We start from the raw sequence: 20,003 nt of genomic DNA on the forward strand, positions 1-20,003 counted from the left end.
GCCCTGCCCCATCCCACCTCCCCAGCTGGCCTGGATCAGACCCAATCCCCCTCACCCCACCTGCCCTGGGCTATATAAACCCTGAGCAGCCCCAGCTGCTTCTCTCTCTCTCTGCCTTTTGCTTTTTTCCTTTCTAATTCTCCCTGAAACCAGGCTCTGCGGCTGCTTGTCTCCCCTACCAAGGCTCTTCCGCTTCATCCTGGGTGAGATGCGGACGGGAAAAAGGCTGGAAGGATCAGGGATGCCGCGGGGTAGGGTCAGAGCGTGGCGAGGAAATGGCGAGCGCGACAGCGGAGGTGCTTGCTCTGGCAAGGTGCTGTCAGGGGATGGGAGCAGAAAAGCTGGTGGAGACACTGCGGGTTTGCCTGCAGCTCGGGGAGGGGGGGAACTGGAAAGGAGAAGTGAGGGTGTGAGCAACGGTCGTGCGGGACCTGAGGTCTGGGGAGGGGAGAAGGGGGTGGGAAGCGTGAGCCCCAAACCCAGGTTTGGGGTGGAGAGTGGCCGAGCGTGGGGCTGCAGCAGGGATGCGGGTGGGAGCCTTAGTCTGAGGGTGCAGGCGAAGCATCGGGGGAGCATCTCAGCTCGGGGTGCACTGGGGTGGGGAATGGGAAGAGCTCAGCCTCGCGGGGAAGGCAGCCCCCCCAGCACTGCTGCTTCCTCCGGGCAGCCTGGAAAGGAGCACGGGGGCTGTAGTCCTGCTTTGGGGCAGGCACACAGCCGTGCCCGGGGGGACACCGGCTGAGGATGGAGCCCCGGTAGCCACAGCCGTGCCAAGGGCTTGATTGCAGAAACCCCAGGGGAATTCACCATCAGCGTAGCGGGTGGGAGACCCCCGGGGGGCTCAGCAGGGTGGGGACACCAGGACCCCTCACCGGAGGGGAACGGGGCCTTGCCAGGAGACAGGCAGAGCAGATAACCCCCGGGGCTGCCCTCCCCGAGCAGAGGGAGCTGCAGATAAAAGCGCTGTGGGCAGAGCAGGGCTCAGCTCTGGCCCTGGCTCAGGCTGATACCGGCCCCAAAGGGCGACTTCTCCCTCGGGCTTGGCTCAGCCCAGCAGCCTGGCTGCCTCCCCTGCTTCACCCCAAATATCCCCCCATCCCCGGATAACCAGCGTGCATCGCTCCGGGTGACACCCCAGGCACGCCCTTCCCCTGCTCTTCTGCAGATTTGATCACACTTTGGGGGAAGAAAACAAAAAAAATCTTGCTTTTATAAAATGGAGACCCGCAGCGATGCCCAGATCTGCTGGCAAACCCCTGCAAAAGCCTCCGGCATCGCGGGTCGGGAGGAGCTGGAGGGGGGAAGCAGCTGCTTTGGGGACTATTAATGAGCAGCGAGTGATGGGAAAGGCGAGGATCAATCGAAACAAAGGAGTTCAATGGTAAAAAGAAACGTTTGAGAGTCCATTTCTCCAGCCGACTGTCGGAAATGCATCCTGTTAAACATCCATCAATTATCCCAGCTTGCAAATGCATTAAGGTAATGAGGAATTATCCATCAAATACACTTAAAGCCAGTGCCCCCCTCTGCCAACCGCCCTGCGAAGAGCCACTTCAGGAAGGGGAAAATGGCCTCAAGGTGGATGGAAACGTGGGGGGGGGCAGCGAGGGGGCCCTGGGGCTGCGGCCCTCGGAGCCCGATCCAGCCCAGAGGGTGCTTGGTCAGCTCCTGGGCTTGGCTGCCGCCTTCGGTACCCGTGTTTCCTTCAGAGAGCTGCGGTGGCACCGGCCGGTGTCCCCCACGGGGAGCCCACCTACCCGCTCTGTGCCTCGGCTTCCCCATCCCTCCTGCAGCGCTGCCTGGGGCCACCCATGGGTGCTGCTCGCGTCTGTGCTGCGTCCCCCCCTCACCTCTATTCCCAGGAAGAGAAGTAGCGGTGAGCGTGGTGCGTGTGGTCCAGTACCCAAATTCCCAGAAACTCATCCCCTGCCACTGCCTCCCCCTGCATCACCCACACCCCCTGCACCCAGCGCAGTCCCACGCTGGCAGAAGGGGTGGGTGCCGATGCTTGGTGCATCCAGCCCAGCCAAAAACAACAACAAAAAGCACCTGGCTGGCAGGATCCTGCTCTGGCATCAGCAGGAAGAGGGTCCCGGAGCCTCCATCACCCGGATGTGGTCTGGGGGGCTGCAGGTTCGGTCTCTGCATGTGTGGGGGTGAGCCTGTCCCCATGGGCGGGTTTGGAAAGCGGCCGGAGCGCTGCCGTTGGGCAGCTGGATCTGAGCAAGCAGGAAAATGTCCTGGAGCAGGCGGTTGGAGGGTCTGGGGTCGGTGGTCCTGGGTAATTAAAAGGATTTGACCCCCTGGGTGCTGGGTTCGGGGCCAGTCCCGGGGGTTTTCCAACCCAGGTAGTGCAACCTGGCAGCGAGCCCTCGGCCGAGGTTTCGGGGCCGCGATGCGAGGGGCAGCGTCCCCCTCCCCAGGGACGGGGCTGGGTTTGTCCGGGTGTTCCCCTGGCAGCAGGATTTGGGGAGCCGGGGCTGCTTGGCGGTGCTTTGGTGTGGATTCTCTGATGTCCGATGCTGTGATCGTGGGCAGGCTCCCGCCTCTCCCTTCGTGTGGAGGGAGGGCTGAAGAGCAAAATTTGGAGTTTCTCCTGTCTGTGCACCCTCCTGGTTCTTCTCAGCTCTGCAGGCACCACTCGGTTCGGGGCTGGAGGTGGCCAGCAGCTTCGGAAGTCCCTGGGAGGAGGTGAGCAGACAACCAGCGCCAGCGCAGCCTGTGTTTCTGTGAGGAATGGGGAGAAAAACCAGCTCCTGGGCTTGTCTTTCTCAGGGCCGATATTTCCAGCTCCCAAGCCCCTCTGGCAGCCCTGTCTGGGCTCAGCAGTGCCAGCCGGGGCTGGGTACCAGAGCACCCCTCCTCTGTGGCTCCGTGGTGAGCTGAGCCTTCGTGGGAGAGCGCTGGGTCTGACAACCCTGACTGCCATTAGGTGTCACAAGAGCATCGGGTCTTTGCTCTTCCCGGGGAGATGAGCGGTGGCGTGGGACGGGGTGATGAAGTGGCCCTTGGCGTGGCACCTCGGAGCTGGAGATGAGCTCCGGCTGCTGCGAGGGGACCGCATCTCCCTTTCCTGATGCCACTGTAAGCCCTGGAGGTCACTGTCCTTCTGCACCCAGCCACTGCCTGGCTGTCCCATTCCCCGTCACCTCCTGGGTCTCCTTCCCTGGCGCTGGGGACAGGTGGGAGGTAGTAACAGGTTCCTGCTGTCCCACGCTTGGCCCTTCGATAACCTGGTGCATTTTGTTGCACAAAAGCACCAGGCTGCTCTCGAGGAAGCGGCTGGCGCTGGTGCCTCGCTCAGCAACGCAGCTCCTCCCTGCAGCCATTCTCACCTGCAGCCAGTGTCCTCCCAGTGTCCTCCCAGTATCCGGGAGAAGCCCAGGGCTGAGACATCTGCAAAACCATAGCACGTTCCTCTCCATTCAGGACGTGTCCAGCTGTGGAGGCCGCGAGGCCACGGCCGGCCGGGCTCCGGGTGCTCGCCTACGGAGGGATGCTCTGGGGTTTGTCCCCTCCGAGGATTCCTGCTCCGTGCTCGCTCCCAGCAGCGTCCTGGCCCCACGCCACCTCCTGCTGCCGTGCGCCGGGGGCAGCTGCCATGCTCAGATAATTTTCCAGGAATTTGCATTTCTTCCCCCTAGATGCCATTTACCTCTTTAATTTTGCAACATGACCTGAAACAAAGCAGCGTCTGGGGCTCAGCACCTTGAAAAGGCACCGCTGGGAAAAAAAACTTTCTCTCCTCTCCAACATCGGGCATGAAGCTGAGGTGGGCTGGTAAAGCTGAAAACATCGGCTTCCCATAGGGAAGGACCGGAGCGGGAGCTGCCCAGGGAGCATCTGTGGCCCTTCCCTCCCGCTGGCCGGAGGGGACGGAGGTGGCCGAGCGGGAAAGCCCCAGGCGCTGGGCTGGGACAGCTTGCCGGCCCCGGGTGACCTCCCAGCATCACGTCATCTCTCCTCGCTCGGAGAGGCTGAGTTCATGTCTGGCTTCCACGGAGCTGGGGACGGTGCCTGGCCTTCCCGCCCCATCCTGCGCCCAGACGCCGGGGTGATGGCCACCCCTTCAGTGCCAGCATCTTGGCTGGGAGCTGCATCTCCCATGTGGGATGTAACAGGGGTGTCCCATGGGGCGGCTCACCCCAAAACCCAGCGTCGAGTCGCTGTCCCCCGGCTGGGAGGCTCGCCGAGGGGCTGGTGGCGTGGGGATGCTTTCCCAGTGACTCACGGCATTCCTCGCAGGTCGGCGGCGGCCGCAGGACACCCCGACAGCCCTTGCCGCCCCTGCCCTCCGCCTGAACTCCGCTGGCAAGGCGAACTTCCCCTGGCGCTGGGTGCTGGGGGTCCTCAGCCCCGTGGCTGCACCGGGCAGGGGGAGGCAGCTGCTGGGTCCCCCTGGGGGGGCCCTGGGTGAGGATGGGGAGGGTGGCAGAGAGCCCCTGCGGGTATCCGCGCTGGCAAACCAGCCTCTCCACGACCTGGGGGTTTCCCCCTCCTCTGCTGGTGCTGCAGAACCCCGACGAGGAACCGGCTCCCAGCAGACAGCCCCGGTGCAGCCCTGGCCCTGAGCTCTCCCCAAGCCCTGTCTGGCTTTGTGCCTCAGTTTCCCTATGCCAGGGTGAGGGGAAGTGCTGCCAACCCCTCCAGTGCCATGCACAGAGGCGAGAGGGTTCCCGTTGCTTCTGCCTGCCAGCTCTTCTTGGGAACATCCGTCCCGTTTGCTGCTCGGATTTTTCCCCCCACCTGAAACATTTCCCTTTATCTTTTCAACTCGAGCCCTTTGAGTCCGCTCCTGGGGACCCTCGGGGTGCTCCCCCCCACCCAAACCTTCATCTCACTGCATCCCACCGCCCCCAGCCACCCCATCTCGTTGCCATCCAGGTTACGTGTCACGAGTGGGTCAGTTCTCTGCGCTGCTACAGGCACCCCTTCCCAGGCAGGACCGGGACCGGGGCAGGATGAGTGCGGAGGAGCAGAGCCGGCGGCAGGGAAGCGACCCCGCAGCACGTGAGCACCCATCGTGGCCGTGGCCCGCCGGCTGCCCTGGCGCTCAGCACGCAGGAATGCCGTGAGTTTGCAAAGTGGTTTCAGCGAGACGTTATCTAATGGAGGAGGAGGAGGGCGGATTAAGCCGAACCCACGGCACCGGCTTTCAATTAAACCAGGCAAATTTACGGCTTCTCCTTCTGACGCAGTAAACACAGGCTCCGAGCGGCCAACAGGGTCCTCACCCGCCGTTTCCTCTCCGTGCGAAGGGAGCAGCATCCCGCAGGTGCTCGCCCCACGGCAGTGAGGAACCCTCTGGGCTTTGCGGCATTTACCACCCTGCCAAGTGCAGGGAAACGTGGGCAGTGCTGTGGTGGGCACCGCATCCCGCACCCATCCCGCCCCGAGGACCTGGGCTGCGGGAACAGGGACGGCATGAGGGGACAGACAGAGAACTGAGAGAAGAACCGCCCCAGCAGCACCCGCTGGGTGGGAGGGATGCAGAGACCCTGGGGGCTTCGGGTAATGCAGCAGCATCAGCGGATGGAGGGTGCTGAGGTCTGATGGGTGGGTGATGCTCGCTGCAGGTACCAGGTACCAGTACCCTCCCTGGCTGCCCGCTGGCCTCCTCCCATGACAGCTCCCCTTCACCTCCCTGCTGCGGTCCTGTGCATCCCTGTGCCTCGGTTTCCCCCTTGGAGCAGGGAAGGGTGCAGGCTTTCTGGGGGTGGCATGAGAAGGGTGAGCCCAGAGAGGATCTTGCAACCAGGGCTGGGAGCATCCCACTGGCACTCGGACCAGCACCGGGTGCGAGGTGCACCCCGACATGTGCCAGGGCATGCCAGGCACCCGCTGCCAGCAGCTCGACCCTGCCCAGCCACACCTGTGCCCGAGATGAGGGAGATGGCAGCAACCCCTCTCCCTGCAGCAAAGGGACCTGGTGGGACCAGGACGGTCCATCCCACCACCCCAACCCTGGCACTGCCGGGCAGCCAAGGCTCCCCGAGCCCTTACGGCCACGGTGGAGGAGCCCTGGGCATCACGCTGCTCGCTGGCTGTGGCAGACGAGGCCGCGGTACCCGGCTCGGTGGCACCGAGAGCGACGCAGCCTTCCAGCCCTGCCGTGCCGCAGCAGCGCCCGCACCCCGGATGCAGGCACCTGGCCAGGAGGGTGACGGAGGAGCCCGGTGAGGCAGCTGCAGTGACGTCCCAGCATGGCTGCTGACGTCTGATGGAGGGAAAAGCCCTCCCTAGAGCAAATAAGCGGCCGGGCTGTGCAAACCCGTCTCGGTGGGTGACTCCGGGCAGGTATCTGGGTCCCATCTGGCCGCTGTTTACCTGCCCGCTGGAATCCACCCTGCAAACTTCCTCCTCGCATGGCCCAGATAAGGCGAAGGAGCCGCGCTCGATCCTCCACCGGCCTTGCAGGGAGGACCCCAGCCTCACTGCTGACCCCGAGCTGGGTGTCCCGAGGGGATGGCGATCCCCGGGCAGTGCTGCAGGCAGCGGAGTGGATCCCAAGGGGGTTTTGAGGGATTCAAGCAGTGGGTCCCTGAGCCCAGGGCCAAACCCTGCTAACGCCAGCCTGGCTCCCAGCAGCCCCATGAGATGCAAACCAGTGTCCAGGGAGCAGGGGGGGCTCCTGAGTCCCCTTCCAGGTGGGTTTGGGCAGGTCACGGCATCCCTGTCCCTGCCTCAGTTTCCCCCTGTGCCAGGCTCCCTCCCTGACCCACAGCGCTGGCTTCTGTGGCGTGCAGGGACCTGCTGCAGCGCAGGGAGGGGACCGCCCCGGGGACGCGCCCGGCCATTACGCTGCCTGGGTCGGGCAGGACCCTGCCTGCTGTTTCCACCGCCGGCAGCTCCAAAGGCAGCTGGGACTGCTCAGCCCCTCGGTGCAAATGGGAGCCACCGGCTCACAGGGGACCAAGAGGTCCCCAACCCACTCCCGTCCCATCCAGCACCTTGCACTGAGGTCCTACACCCACCCCACGGGACAAGGGCACCAGCGGGTGTCTGGCCATGAGCGCAGCCCCACGGTTCGGCCCCTGGGACCCACCAGCCCTTTCTTGGGCACTGCCAAGGAGATGAAGGATCCCCGCTTCTCCCCGCTCCCTGTTTTTCAAAGGGGAGTTTCCAGCACAGCCCTTGCTACTCAGGCGGCTGGATGGAGGGGCGTGAGGCTGAGACCTGACACACTTCATCACACCTTGCAGCGACACGCAGCACCACTATCGCTCTTCTTGCGAGCACCCAGGGTTTGCAGCACTCAGGGCTGTGTTTCCACCTCTATGGAGGGGGGGAAACTGAGGCAGGGCAAGCAGGTGCCTGCAGAGCCGTGGAAGCCAGGCAAAAAGGACGGCGGCAGAGCGGGGAGCGAACCCGGCCCCGGCCCCACGCTTGCCGGCGCGTGTTGTGAAAGCAGCCGGTTATCAGAGCACCAGCGTCACGCTCGGAGCGAGCGGCTTCCAGGAAAGGAAGGAAGTGTGGGGTCACCCAGCCCCGCTGCCGCCCTTTTCCAGCAAACAGCCCGGGCGTGCTGATAACGGGGCCGTGCCGCCGGCCGCACAGGAATCCGGGGCCGCTGGCCGCGCGCGCTGCCCGGAACACGAGATTTTCCCCCCGTCTCCTCGCCCATAAAAGCCGGCTGGAGCTCTTGTGTGGGATGCGGAGCGGCATCACACGTTGGCAATGTCCCAGTTCCACCCCAGTGCCTCTTACTGGTGGGAACTGGGAGTGGCTGGGCTGGGTTTGCTCCTGGGCTGGGGTGTGGGAAGGTGTTTCGGGAGGTGTTTCCTGCTGGGCTGCTCCGGCACAAGGCAGGTAACGCTGGCGCGAGGTCGATCGGGGCCACGGTGGGGCAGGGGGTGCGATGGGGAGCTGCTGCTCCCACACCCCTGGGTCCTCCCCCACCACCTCCCGCCAGACGTGGGCCCTGAGGCCAGCAAACCAGCATGGCATTGGGCAGCCCCACCAAACCACCGGGGCAGCATCAGGGCAGGATCTGACCCCCCACCACCATCCCGCTGCGCGAAGCAGGGTCCGGAGCCTGGAGCCCACTCCACCCCAATACCGAGAATAATTAGATGATTATGCGATTTGGAAGCAGAGTGCAGATTAATCTCTGATCTCGTTAGTCCATGTTTTACCATCTGCTTTGTACAGGCAGAAGAAGCCCTCGCTCCACGGCGCAGACAGGGAGAGGTGATGGAAACTCCCCCCCCCCCGGAGAGACCCGGAGTCCCATGGGGAGAGACCCGGGTGCGCAGGGACATGGGTATTTTAGAAAAATGGGTGCACGGGGAGCTTAGCACCTTAGGACAAGCGGATGCCACCCAAGGCACCAGCTGCCACCCACGGCCACCCGCCCCAGCCCCGATTCCTGGAAGCCAGGCTGGATCCGGCTCGGCGCGGGGCAGGGCTGCGCTGGGACTCCTCCTTTGGCCAACAAGGGCAGGCGACAGCGGCGACGGCCCTGCGCTCCTCGGGGGCTGCCGGGACGGAGATGTCGGGGGGTTCAAGCCGTGGGGAGGGATTTATTACAGCCCAGGTGGGATAAAGAGCTGGAGGGACTGGACTGAGGAAATGCAGGGGTCTGTGGCAGAGGAGGGGATGGCCCCACGTCTGCTGGGCTCTTCAGGGTCTTCCCTCTGTCTTTTCCACTCGGGATTTTTTTTGCCAAGCGGGCAGGGAGGGCGAGGTCTGCCTTTTATTATGCTCTTGCCAAGAGCCCTGCGCCCACCCCAGCAGCCAGGGTGCAGCGCCAGGCCCAGCCTTTGCACCGGGGCTGCTCCAAACCTCCACACCCAGCGAGGGGAGAGCCCGCTCCGCAGGCTGACCTGGTGGGCACGGGGCTGGGTTTCCACCTGGATTTCTCCAGGCTGGGGGCAACACCCTGGCTCGGCTCCCTCTGGCCTCCCGGGGTGATGCTGGGGCAGCAACCGGTACCCAGGGACCTCCCTGTGTCCCCAGTGGGGCTCAGCCACCAGCGCCTGCGTGCCGTGGGCATCATGGGGTGCGGGGGACGGTGCCCCTTCGCCCCCATCGCCCTGGGGTGCAGGGGGTCCCAGCATCCCGCCGAGCTTGCCACAGGGCTTTAGGCCAACCCTAACTGCCCGTCGCCTATCCCGGGGGTCACCGCTGCGACCCGTCCATCGCATCCCCACACCGTCCACCCCACGTGGGCAGTTCAGCCTCCTCCAGCTTGGAAACAGCCTCCGGCCTCCCGGGAGCTTCCCGGGAGCTTCCCCTTCTCCAGCCGCAGACAAAACCCTCTCCCGCTCGCCCCACGCGCTCCCAGGCCACGTGTCGGCTGAAGGCCCGGGAAAAGATGAAAGGGATTTCCCGGCTGACCTCCTCACCCCGCACTGTTTGCACCTCCTTTCCTGCACGCAGACAGACATTTTTCCCATGCTCAAGGGGTCAGAGCCCTCCCTGCACTCCGGGCCGAAGCAATGCCGGGAATGTACCTGGGAACAGGCAGGACGGAGGGGGAAGAGGAGAGTCGGGTACCCTGCGGTCCCCCACTGGCCAGCAAAATCATTTTATAACCTTTAAAATATCCTTCTCTCACGTAAATGCTCTGCAGAAAGAAACCTGGCGTGCCGGGGCAGGCTGGGCATGTGCGGTCACCCTGAGCCTTGGGTGTAGATATATGTTGTGTCCCTTCCCTCAGGTGACACCAGCCCAAGGTGCTGGTCACTGGGCCCCATCCTGAGTCCCCAGGCACAGTCAGGGGTCTCCCCGAAGTGCGGGGTCTCCCCCGGCACAGCCGTCGGTGCAGGTGAACCCGCTCAGCCTCCTCGAAACAGCTGAGCCCATCCACGTCTTCCCTGGCTTGCAAACCAATGTTCTTTGGCCTGTCGTCTCCTTTTTTGGGTGGAATAAGCCCATCTTCCTCCTCCAGCTCCACAGGGGCTCCATGACACCCCCCCCCCGTGCCTCAGTTTCCCTGCTCTAAATCGGGGAGCACAGCCTGTCCCTAGCACATTCCCCCTGGAAGCGGAGCCCGGTTGCCCACAGCGTGTGCCGGCATCGCTGCCGTCCCAGGGCAGGCAGCCGGCTCTGATCCGGCAGCATCCCTTGGCCCAGCCTGGAGCTGTGCTTCCACCCTGCGACCGTCCCGTCCTGGCTGCTGTGTCAGGGATGGAGGATAATTGGGAATAACATGGGAGAAACGTGTTTCCCTGCTCTCTTCCCCACCTTGACCTTGCATCACCTAAAACAGCAATAAAGGGGAAATGACAATGAAGTGTTTTGGGACAAATCCCAGGCCCCGGCTCAGGAGGTGATGGGACGATGCCGGGCAATGTCCAGGTCCGGGGGCTGCTCCATCACCCGGCAGGGTACAAACCCCACTCCCGGGCACAGCACCCAGCCGTGCCCCCCGTCTCCCGGGGCACCCAGAGGGTGGCACGGGCCCTCTCGGAGAAGCGGATTTTCCTGCCTGTGCACAGGGATGATCCGAGCATCTGCAGCTCAGGGGGACGGGAAGGATGGGGAATCTCCTGGGGCCACGGGAGGACACGGCGGGGCAGCCAGGCCACGCCACGCGTGCAGGAGACAGGATGCGGGCGATGCACGGCCCGGGGTCCCCCCCGTCCCCCCCATGCACCCCTCTTTTCCCTCCTGCTCTGCCACAGGGTTTGCTTGTAAACAGCAGCCCCCGGGTAGGGCTTTTAATCCCTCGCCTCTTGGCTATTATTCATCCCCAGCTAACCTTCAAGCCTCCCCCCCCCTTTTTTCTCTGCAAGGCACCCCCAGAGCAGAGGAAATTCCTCAGCCCTGACGTGATGTGAAACACGAGCGGATCGGCCCCAGCCGCCCCCTTCCCTGCCCCAGCCTCGCCGGGCCATTTCCCAACCCAGGTTTCCCTGTAGCATCCCACTCCCTTCCCCCCTCCTTTTTCCCCCCAACCACCCTTTTCTGCTTTAGACATTGTAACCCGAGAGGCTGGAAATGCAGCTCCTTTCATCTTCCATTTCCCACATCCTGAGAGTCTGGGGAGAAGGAGCCCACCCAGATGAAGGAATCCCAAATATGTGGCTCCCTCCACCCCCCCCCAGCCCCTCGGCCGCCCCCCATGCGGCTCCATTCACAAAGCAGATTAGCCATGCTGCCGCCTCCACGCACCCCGAGCCCCAAAAGCCCGCACTAAAAGCCCACCGCAAAAAAAGAAAAAACAATAATTAAAATTAATCACGAGAAGAAATCCCTACGTCTGCTCCTCCCGCGGTGCGGGGTGGGTCCTGTCCCGCTCGCAGGTCCCATCACCTTGCTAAGCCGGCGGGGACCAGCACCCAAAGGGCCAGGACTGGGTGCTGGGTTTCGGGTGCTCCAGCACACCAGCGAGGCCCGGTCCCCTCCTTGTCCTCGGGTCACTCCAGCCCAGTTGGGACGTGGTTCCCCAGCTGTCCCTGCTGCGTTGGGGGTCTTGGCTGGGTCTGGGGGCACCCTGGGACCCAGAGGATGGAGAAGAGGATGGGCAGCAGCACCCAGCCAGCACCTGATGCTCCACGTCCCGGCATCCATGATGCTGACCCACATCTGGGGGGAGCACCCCGCAGCCCCCCAAGACCCTCCGCGCACCCCGGCATCGGCCGCATCCTGCCAGGTGATGCCCGTTGGTCGCACCATGCCGGTGCTGGGGAGCGCACAGACGCGTCTTGTCGCCTTTCGACAGTCACCGGTGAGACATCATGGTGCCTTTTCGCCGCCGTAGAGGTGACTCCAAGCAGGTGATGGCAATTTGGGGCTGTCCCAACCGCGGCACCCATTGCCTGGCCGAGGGCAGCGCCCGCTTCCTCGTCGGCGCAGCTCACCGAGCGTGGGTGGGAGCACCTTGGCTGGCCCACGGAGGAAGACTTCTCGCTTTCCCCGAGCACCCATGGGTCCCTGCCACCGCCTCGCCCCGCGCCCTGGGCCAGCCGGTTCCGTGGGCGACCGAGCCCGAGCGGAGGGAGGCAGGGGTAGACGCAGCCAAGGTCACGCAATGACGCTGAGCTCATGCTAGGAAAACCGCAGCCTTTCTGTGTCACGGCTTTAACCGCCCTGCAACCCTCCCCTCCCTCCCCCAGGGATGCAGGCCCCTCCGCAGGGGGATGCTCCAGGGGCTGATATAGGGTTGTGCTCCTGGCCTGGCATTGACCTTGCTGTTTGTCTGCAGGACTCCGGTGGAAAACTTGATTTTAACCCTCCACGAGCTGCAAATCTGCTCTTCCCTCTGCCCCAGGGGGTCCCGGGCAGCAAATCGCCCCTCTCCCCCCTCTTGGGTATCCCCCTGGCCCTCCCCATTTTCACCTCTTTGCTAATTGTGCTGGCGGGGAAGGCGAGGGGGAGGAAATACAAAAAGTAAACTGCGAAAGCAACACTGCAGCTCCAAGGGCCCAGCACGGCAATCAAGCGATAAAGCAGTAATTAAGCCTGATTATCATGCAAGGCAGCCCCGGTTAGACTGGAATGCCGCTGAAGAGCCCGAAAGCTGCCGGGATTGTTTGCAGTGCTTCGAACCGAGCTTTTGATGCCTGCTGGGTGCTCCCCTCCCGCAGACCTGCCACCGGCTCCGTCTGCCACCCGGGGGTCCTGCTGCTCCCCAGGAATGGTCCTGCTCGGGTTTTTCCTCCTTGCAAGCCCCGTGCGGTCTCCCAGAGCTGCGAACTGGACCCCGGGGGGCTCACGCCGAGCTCTGGGGTTGACCCAGGGGTGGGAAGGGGCAGCCCGGGGCAGTGGTGCTGCTGCCTGGCCAGGGCAGGACCTGCAGAGCTCTCAGACACCCGTGGGTCCACGGCAGTGCAAGGTGTGCTCAAAGATGCAGGCTGCTCTCCCGCACCCGCCGTCCTCTGCAGCTCGTATCCCCGGGGAAGAGGGTCGGGGAAAGAGGGGATCCCCACGGATGAGGGCGAAGCAGGTGGCAAGCGGGTTAGGGTTTGCTTCATGGTAGCTTGAATGTCTGACGTATCCCAAGGGCCTTGCTGGGGCTTGCGGGGGGACAGGTGAGTACGTGGGATGGGCCTGGGGGGGAAAAGTGGCTCCCAGCCCCAGGTTGGGGTCATTTAGGGAACAGGGATGCTGCTGGGTGGGTTATTCTGGAAAGACGGCTGGGAAATGGGGCCGTGTCCCTGCTCCGCATGGCCAGGGCATGGAGAAACATCTACCCATCACCTCCAAGACAGGGAGGTTTACTCAATCCAGAGGGGACACAACCCCTCCGTGTCACCTCCAAGGCAGAGGGGCTTCCCCACCCCAGAGGGGAGCCAACCCCCAAGCCCCGGGTGCCGTGCGGGCAGGCAGAGGCGGCCACTGACTCAGTGCCCCGGGGAGATGAGCAGCTGGGCAGGTTCAGGCACAAGGATGATTTGGCCCCGGCTCATCCGGGTTGCAAGGCACTCCGGCTCCCAGGGTGAGCTTTGTTTGTCAATAACGCACCCTGGTTTCCAGGGCAGCCCCTTCGGTACCTTTCATCATCCCCACAATGCCTTTGACACCGAGTTTGGGGCCAGGTGCTGAGTCACCTCGTCCCATGGCCCAGCACCGACTGGCAGAACCAGATGTCCCAAATATGCCCAGGCGTCGGGTGGGAATACGGCAGGAGAAAGGCACTGCCTGGTCCTCTCCTCCACCCTCCGCTTGCGTCACCCCAAATAATAACAATAACACATTTAAAATTACAAAAAAAAAAACGAAAGGGGGGATGTCGGCTGCTGCGTCAGATTCTCCTTACTTTCCCCCAAATAAAGATGTCATTTTCTGAGTAAAAACCAACGTGGGATTTTTAGTTTTGTAGTTGTCTCAGCCCCTGAAAGAGGATGTGCCGTGTTCTCAGTAAATTTAAAAGCGGCAACGGCGGTGGCGAGTGCTTCCCGGCTGAGGCACAGCTCCGTAAACAGCTTGGGGCTTTGCATTTCAGTTGTGTTTTCTTATTTATTTATTTATTTTTTTAAACAGAAACACTGAAGGAGAGGGGTGCTCACCAACATTTCCAGTAAACCCCATTCGATTTCAAGCAATTCATCCCACAAGTATGTGTGGGATGCTGGCTACTCCTCGGGTCTCGCTCGGGCGCGGGCGCACAGATGGGCTTCGTCTGGAAGAATTCAGCTACCGGTGGCTGGAGCTCTTTGCTCCAAATGCTGATGGAGTGAGTAACCAGAGACCTCCGGCCAGTAAATTATTTATCTTATCTCTGGAACTAGGGGAAAGGGTCTCAGCCAGCCGCTTCTGCAGAAAAAGGAAAAAAAAAAAAAAAAAAGGGAAAATAAAGTAAAATAAAGGGTTGTTGGGTCAAGAGTCCCCGGCTGGAGTCACCGCTTTCACTCGGAAAGGGAAGTCCAGACACTGGTTTGCCCGCGATGAAGCAACGGCTGCGCGGGATGAGGCGGTGGGACGGGGCCCAGGGGACGCTGAGCACCACCGGGAAGCTGCCAGATTGCGGGAGAAACACCAACAAAGTGCGGGACGGGCCAACAAACCCGGCGTTTTGTTTCAGACCGGGAGGTGGAGGGGCTGGGGCGGACGCCCGCCATGGCCCCGGCCCCGACCCCGGCCCGCCCGCTCCCGCAGGGGCCACATCCTCGCGCCGAGCCCCGCGCGACCCCACAGCGCCCTTCGGGTGGGCTACGCTCCCCTCACCCCCTCGCTCGCACCCGCGCGCTTAACGCACAATCCCGCGTTCCACCGCAACCCGTGGCAACCGCGGGACGCGGCGGGACTCCAGTGCGGGACGCGGCCGCGGACGGACGGACGCTCGCCGCGCAGCCGCTCCCCACGGCCCGCCGGACCCCTTCGCCCGCCTCCCGCTGCCCCCCGAAGCCGCCGGGACGGCGCCCGCCGCCTCCTCCGCGCCCTCGGCGCCTCCTCCGTCCCGCCCGGCCGCCCTCCGCCGCGGCCGCGCCTTCGCCCGCCGCTGCCCCTATTGGCTCAGGCGGCGCTGGGCGGGCCGCCGCTGCTGGGCCTGCTATGGCGGCACCGCCTTCCGCCCGCGGGCGGCCCGCCCCCGGGCCCCGCGCCAGCCGGGGCCAGCCGGGCCCCGCCGAGCCCCCCGGGAGCCCGGCACCGCGCCCGGCATCCGCCCCGCCGCCGCCGCTGCCCCCCCCCGGCGCTGTCCCGCGCCCGCCGGGACCGGGTTACCGGTAGGCGGAGGGGCTCGGCGGAAGGCGCTGGGAGCGGTTTCGAAATTGGGAAAGGCAGTGAGGATGCTGGTGTCGAAAATCACCTCGCTGGCTCGTCTGCGTCCCGGGAGCGGCGGGGAGCTCGGCGGCGGGAAGCGGCAGCCCGGTAAGAGAGAAGCGGGCGGGTGCCGCCCTCCGGGGACGGCTGGGGGGCGGTTGGGGCCCCGGCGGAGCGCTGACGGCCGCCTCGCCCGCAGGGCAGGAGAAGGAGCCGCTGGAGCGCCTGTACCGGGTGGGCTCGCTGCTGGGATCCGGCGGGTTCGGCACCGTGCGCTCGGCTGTCCGGCTCTCCGACGGCAGCCCGGTAAGTGGCGGGGACGGCGGCGGCGAGGAGGAGGAGGAGGAGGGAGGAGGAAGGGGGAGAGGCGGCGGGGCGGGCGGCGTGCTCAGCCCGGCGCTGCCCTTGGCTTGCAGGTGGCCATCAAACACGTGCCCCGGGAGAGCATCAGCCGGTGGGGCGAACTGGTGAGTGAGGGGGGGGCAGCGGGGCGTCAGCGGGGGGGGACAGGCCGGGGCCCGGGAGGGGGGGAAGCGGGGGACGCGGAGCATCCCCGGGGCCGGGAGATGCCAGGATCGTCGGGGCCGGGCAGGGGGAGGTCACCGGGGGATGCCAGGACCGTTGGGGCCGGCAGGGGGTGGTCACTGGGACCGAGGGATGCCAGGACCGTTGGGGCCGGGCAGGGGGGCACCAGAGCATCTCAGGCAGGGGGTACCGGACCACCGGCGCAGCATCAGCCCCGCTGACGGCGTTGTGGTTCCCCCCGGCAGCCCTGTGGCACCCGTGTGCCGTTGGAGATTGTGCTGCTGAAGCAGGTGGGCTCCGGGTTCCGTGGCGTCATCCAGCTCCTCGACTGGTACGAGGTGCCTGACGGCTACATGCTGGTGCTGGAGCGTCCGGAGCCGTCGCAGGACCTCTTTGACTTCATCACAGAACGAGGGTTCCTGCCCGAGGATCTGGCTCGGGAGCTTTTCCGTCAGGTGCTGGAGGCCGTGCAACACTGCAACAACTGCGGCGTCCTGCACCGCGACATCAAGGACGAGAACATCATCGTCAACCTGGCCACCGGCGAGCTCAAGCTCATCGACTTCGGTTCCGGCACCTTCCTCAAGGACACCGTCTACACCGAATTTGACGGTGAGCCCACAGCCGGGAGGGTGCTGCCGGTACCGGGCACTGCACGGCCCAGCCTGCCCGGGCACCATTTGCTGGGGGGGGGGAAGAAGAAATTTTAATTATTGAGCCGGCTGCCGAGCTGCGTTTTGGCCTGGGGTGGATGCTGTGAAACAGGAGCCAGCTCCCGGCCCTGCCACCAGCCTCAGCCCCCCACCCTGCCCCACGCTGGGGCGGGGGGAGCCCACCCAGCAGAACAACCCCCCGGGGGGGGCTGCAAAGCCCAGCTCGCTCTGCAGCCACGGAAGGGCTTGGGCTGCTCCGCTCCCCTTGATTGCCTTGGCTTATTTTTCTTTTATTTTTTGGCCACGGCCGGGGGGGTGGGGAGGGGCAAGGCGTGGTTTTTCCCCACCCGTGGGGTGCTTTGGGGTTTTTTCCCCCTCCCCGTAACGGTCGGGCCTTCCCCGGGCGCGTGCTGCCCTCTTCCGGCACCGGCGGCTGCTTTTTACAACCCAAAGTTTGTAAACAAGAGCCACGTGGTGACAGCGGGTGTCCCCCGTGTCCCCGTCACCCCACATCCCCGGGGGTGAGGATGCTCGGGCCGGGAGCCGGCAGCGTCCGCCTGACGAGCTCCGCCTGTATCCCGCAGGAACGCGGGTGTACAGCCCGCCGGAGTGGGTGCGCTACCACCGCTACCACGGGCGCACAGCCACCATCTGGTCCCTGGGCGTGCTGCTCTACGACATGGTCTGCGGGGACATCCCCTTCGAGCACGACGCAGACATCGCCCGGGGGCAGTTCTGCTTCCGGCGGAGGGTTTCTCCAGGTGGGTACCCAGCTCCACGGCGAGGGGGGGGATCGCGGGTTTTGGGAGATGGCACCAGGCACATGAGCGTCCCGCTTTTATGGCTATGGAGGAGGTTGATCTTCCATGGTTGGAGGAGATGGCCCAGGAGGAGGTTGATCTTCCATGGTTGGAGGAGATGGCCCAGGAGGAGGTTGATCTTCCATGGTTGGAGGAGATGGCCCAGGAGCAGGTTCATCTTCCATGGTTGGAGGAGATGGCCCAGGAGGAGGTTCATCTTCCATGGTTAATTGGACAAGGTGGCACATGTCCTGCCATCTTGCTGTCCTCCAAAATGGATAATCACGTGGGAGGTTTGGGTGCAGCTCTGAGCACACTCAGTATGGCCTGGGCAGCGTGGACGGTGGCACAAGGTGGACAAGAGCCTTCTCTGGCTGACTGGCTGTTTCTGGTTTCTCTCCCCAGAGTGCCAGCATCTCATCAAATGGTGTTTGTCCGTGTGCCCCTCGGACAGGCCAACTCTGGAAGACATCTTGCACCATGCTTGGCTGCTAGGCAGTCACCTGCCCTAAGAGTCATCGGAGATCCACCTGCACAGTGTGATCCAGGAGCCTGGCAAGTAACAACCCCACACAGCTCCTGGCCCTAAGAAGCAAAGAATGCCAGCTTTTTTTGCTCGTGAGCGTAGCACTGAGCAGGGATCATCAGATGGAAACATGCACATCTTGTGCTGGAGCTGGGCTGGAGGCCTGGTGGCCACCATCCAACCCAGCTGTCCTGGACTCCGTCTGCATGACCCTGTCTCATCTGCTGTTTTGCCAGTCAATTTTTCATTTTTGAGTTTTGGTTCTGTTTTTGGAGGCTCCCAAGTGTCTTCCTGACCTGCTGAATTTTGGGACCGCGAGAGGATCGGACACCTTATTGCGAGAAAAGCTTCAGTGGGGCCGGGGGGGGGGACTGGTTGGGGTGGAGAGCAGGTACCGCGGCCGAATGGCTGTCTCTTCTCCGCTGTCACCGTGCTCGAGTGCCTTCAGTTGCGATCTGGGCTGCGCTGGAGGAAGTACTTGAATGTTCCTGCACTGCTGCTTTTCCAAGACTCGCCTGGGTACACCGTTCCTTTTCCCTTTTCAAAAAAACGCGGTCAGAAGATGCTGGGGAGCCAAGCGGGCGATGGCTCGCCTCCTGTGCCTCCATCTCGCGGGGATTTTCTGGGGTTCTTTGCTTCTCTGTGCCCTCCCGAATGCACAAACAATGCAGAGCAACAGAGCTAGAAACGTGTACAAAGTTATATAGGAGCAAAGTTTGATATCCAGTTGTTAATAGTGATAAGATTTTACATTGTTTCTCTTCTTCAGTTTCTGGCGTTTAATTTATTTTCATGAATTTGTCTTTGTTTGTTTGGTTTTTTTTACAGAAACAGTTCTAGCCGGTAGGATAACTTATTTATATATTTATAATTGCGGTGGGTTTCCAACCCACGCCTTGCTGCTACAGCTGCCGATCCCCCGGTTTTCCGTTCGGGTCTCCCCTCCGTGTCTGTCCTGTGTCCATCCCCGGGCCCGCGGTGTTTCTGGCGGGTGTCTGGCGGAGGTGTGGAGCGCCTGCCTGCTCCCAGCTGTTCTGGGCACTGGGGTTTCCTTGCCACGGGCAGATCCGTTCGCAGCTGAGTTTTGGTTTTCCTCACAGGTGTCTTGTTCGGGGGTGGAGAGGGGGAGCCGGCCCGGGCTGTCCGCGCTGTCGAGTCTTTACATGTCACCAACTGCGTAGCCGGCGGGGTTTTGTTTTTTTGTTAATAATGTTGTACAGGGGAATTCAGAAATCTTATTTTTTTATGCGGTTTTAAATAAAAACAAACTACTTGATGTGATGGAGTCACTCCTTTCTTGCGGGGCGGGATGACGGATGCTGCGAGGGCGCTGGGTGCCGGTGACCGCACCGTGGCTGCCCCGGGGAAGCCCGGTGCGTCTCCAGCCGAGACTTAACCCCAAAGGTCCCACCAGCGGCGTTAACCAGGACCGGGCGGCCGAAAGCACCGCGGGGAAGGCTGGATCCGGCCCTTGGCGGGGTGTTTGCAGCGCCGACTGCTCCTGGGAGAGAGCAGAGGGGTGTGGAGCCTGTTGCCATTCATCCGCAGGCTGGTGCGCAGCGTGTGCTGGGGACGGCGAGGAAACAGAGATCAAAGCAACGTGACGAAACGCCGGATGTTGTCAGCCAAATTAGATTTTGGTAAGGCAGAGCCTGTTGCTCCGGCTCAGTTTGTGCGGAGCGGGTGTTGCGTGCCGGGTGCCGGTGGGTGAAGAAAGCCGCCGGCGGGCTGTCCCCACCTCCAGCTCGGCTGCGGCGAACGCGGAGCGAGAGGAAGTCGATCTTCAGATGACGAGAAGTCGGTCGCTATCAGTCAGCAGCGGTAACGCTTCGCTTGAGCTTTTACCCTCCAAACTGTCAAACTCCACTTTCCCAGCTCCGCGGTGCTTCGGCTTCAGGGGTGTTGGGTTTTGGGGTTTCTTTTTGCTTCACATTTTCTTTAAATTGAGATTTTTTTTTTAATTATTTTTTTTTAAAAAAAACCTAACTTAAGGGGCTGAATTTTGAAGCTCTGTTCCTGCTCAGCCTCACGGGGCACCTGCTGCTGTGTGCACACGCGGGGCTGCGGGGCTGCTCCAAGGAAGGGGCACGTTTCCCGTTCTGCAGGTGACTTTGCGTCCCCCGGCCAGCTGTGACCCCGAACAGGGCTTTCCTCGGCTCGCCCCACGGCTTTCTTGCTTACAAACCCCTCGCCCAGGGCGTTCCGCCCTCTCCCCGTGCCACCCTGGCCTTGCCAGCACCACTCTGGTGCTCGAAGCAGGAAGTGCAGCTCCAAGCGCCTTCAAAGCTGAGGCCTATTTTCAGATGTGGTTTGTATTTCACCTCCTCTCTCGCTTCTTTCCCCGCACCA

At 63.1% G+C, this 20,003-nt stretch overlaps 1 protein-coding gene and 1 long non-coding RNA gene across 2 annotated transcripts; one reads left to right on the plus strand and one right to left on the minus strand.

Annotated features, from left to right (window-relative positions):
* Positions 1-13,885: 13,885 nt before the first annotated feature.
* On the minus strand, positions 13,886-15,600 carry LOC142364149 (uncharacterized). The gene is made up of 2 exons (XR_012766201.1): positions 15,197-15,600; positions 13,886-14,202 (listed from the first exon to the last, which is right to left on the minus strand). It is a non-coding gene; the product is annotated as an uncharacterized LOC142364149 (long non-coding RNA).
* LOC142364148 (serine/threonine-protein kinase pim-1-like) lies at positions 15,079-18,935 on the plus strand. Its single transcript, XM_075443037.1, has 6 exons — positions 15,079-15,258; positions 15,350-15,456; positions 15,567-15,617; positions 15,921-16,287; positions 16,913-17,089; positions 17,534-18,935. The coding sequence occupies exons 1-6, from the start codon at positions 15,177-15,179 to the stop codon at positions 17,638-17,640; spliced, it is 891 nt and encodes a 296-aa protein (XP_075299152.1). The 5' UTR covers positions 15,079-15,176; the 3' UTR covers positions 17,641-18,935.
* Positions 18,936-20,003: the final 1,068 nt, after the last annotated feature.

Source organism: Opisthocomus hoazin, chromosome 25, assembly GCF_030867145.1.
Source record: "Opisthocomus hoazin isolate bOpiHoa1 chromosome 25, bOpiHoa1.hap1, whole genome shotgun sequence".
Lineage (NCBI taxonomy): Eukaryota > Metazoa > Chordata > Aves > Opisthocomiformes > Opisthocomidae > Opisthocomus > Opisthocomus hoazin.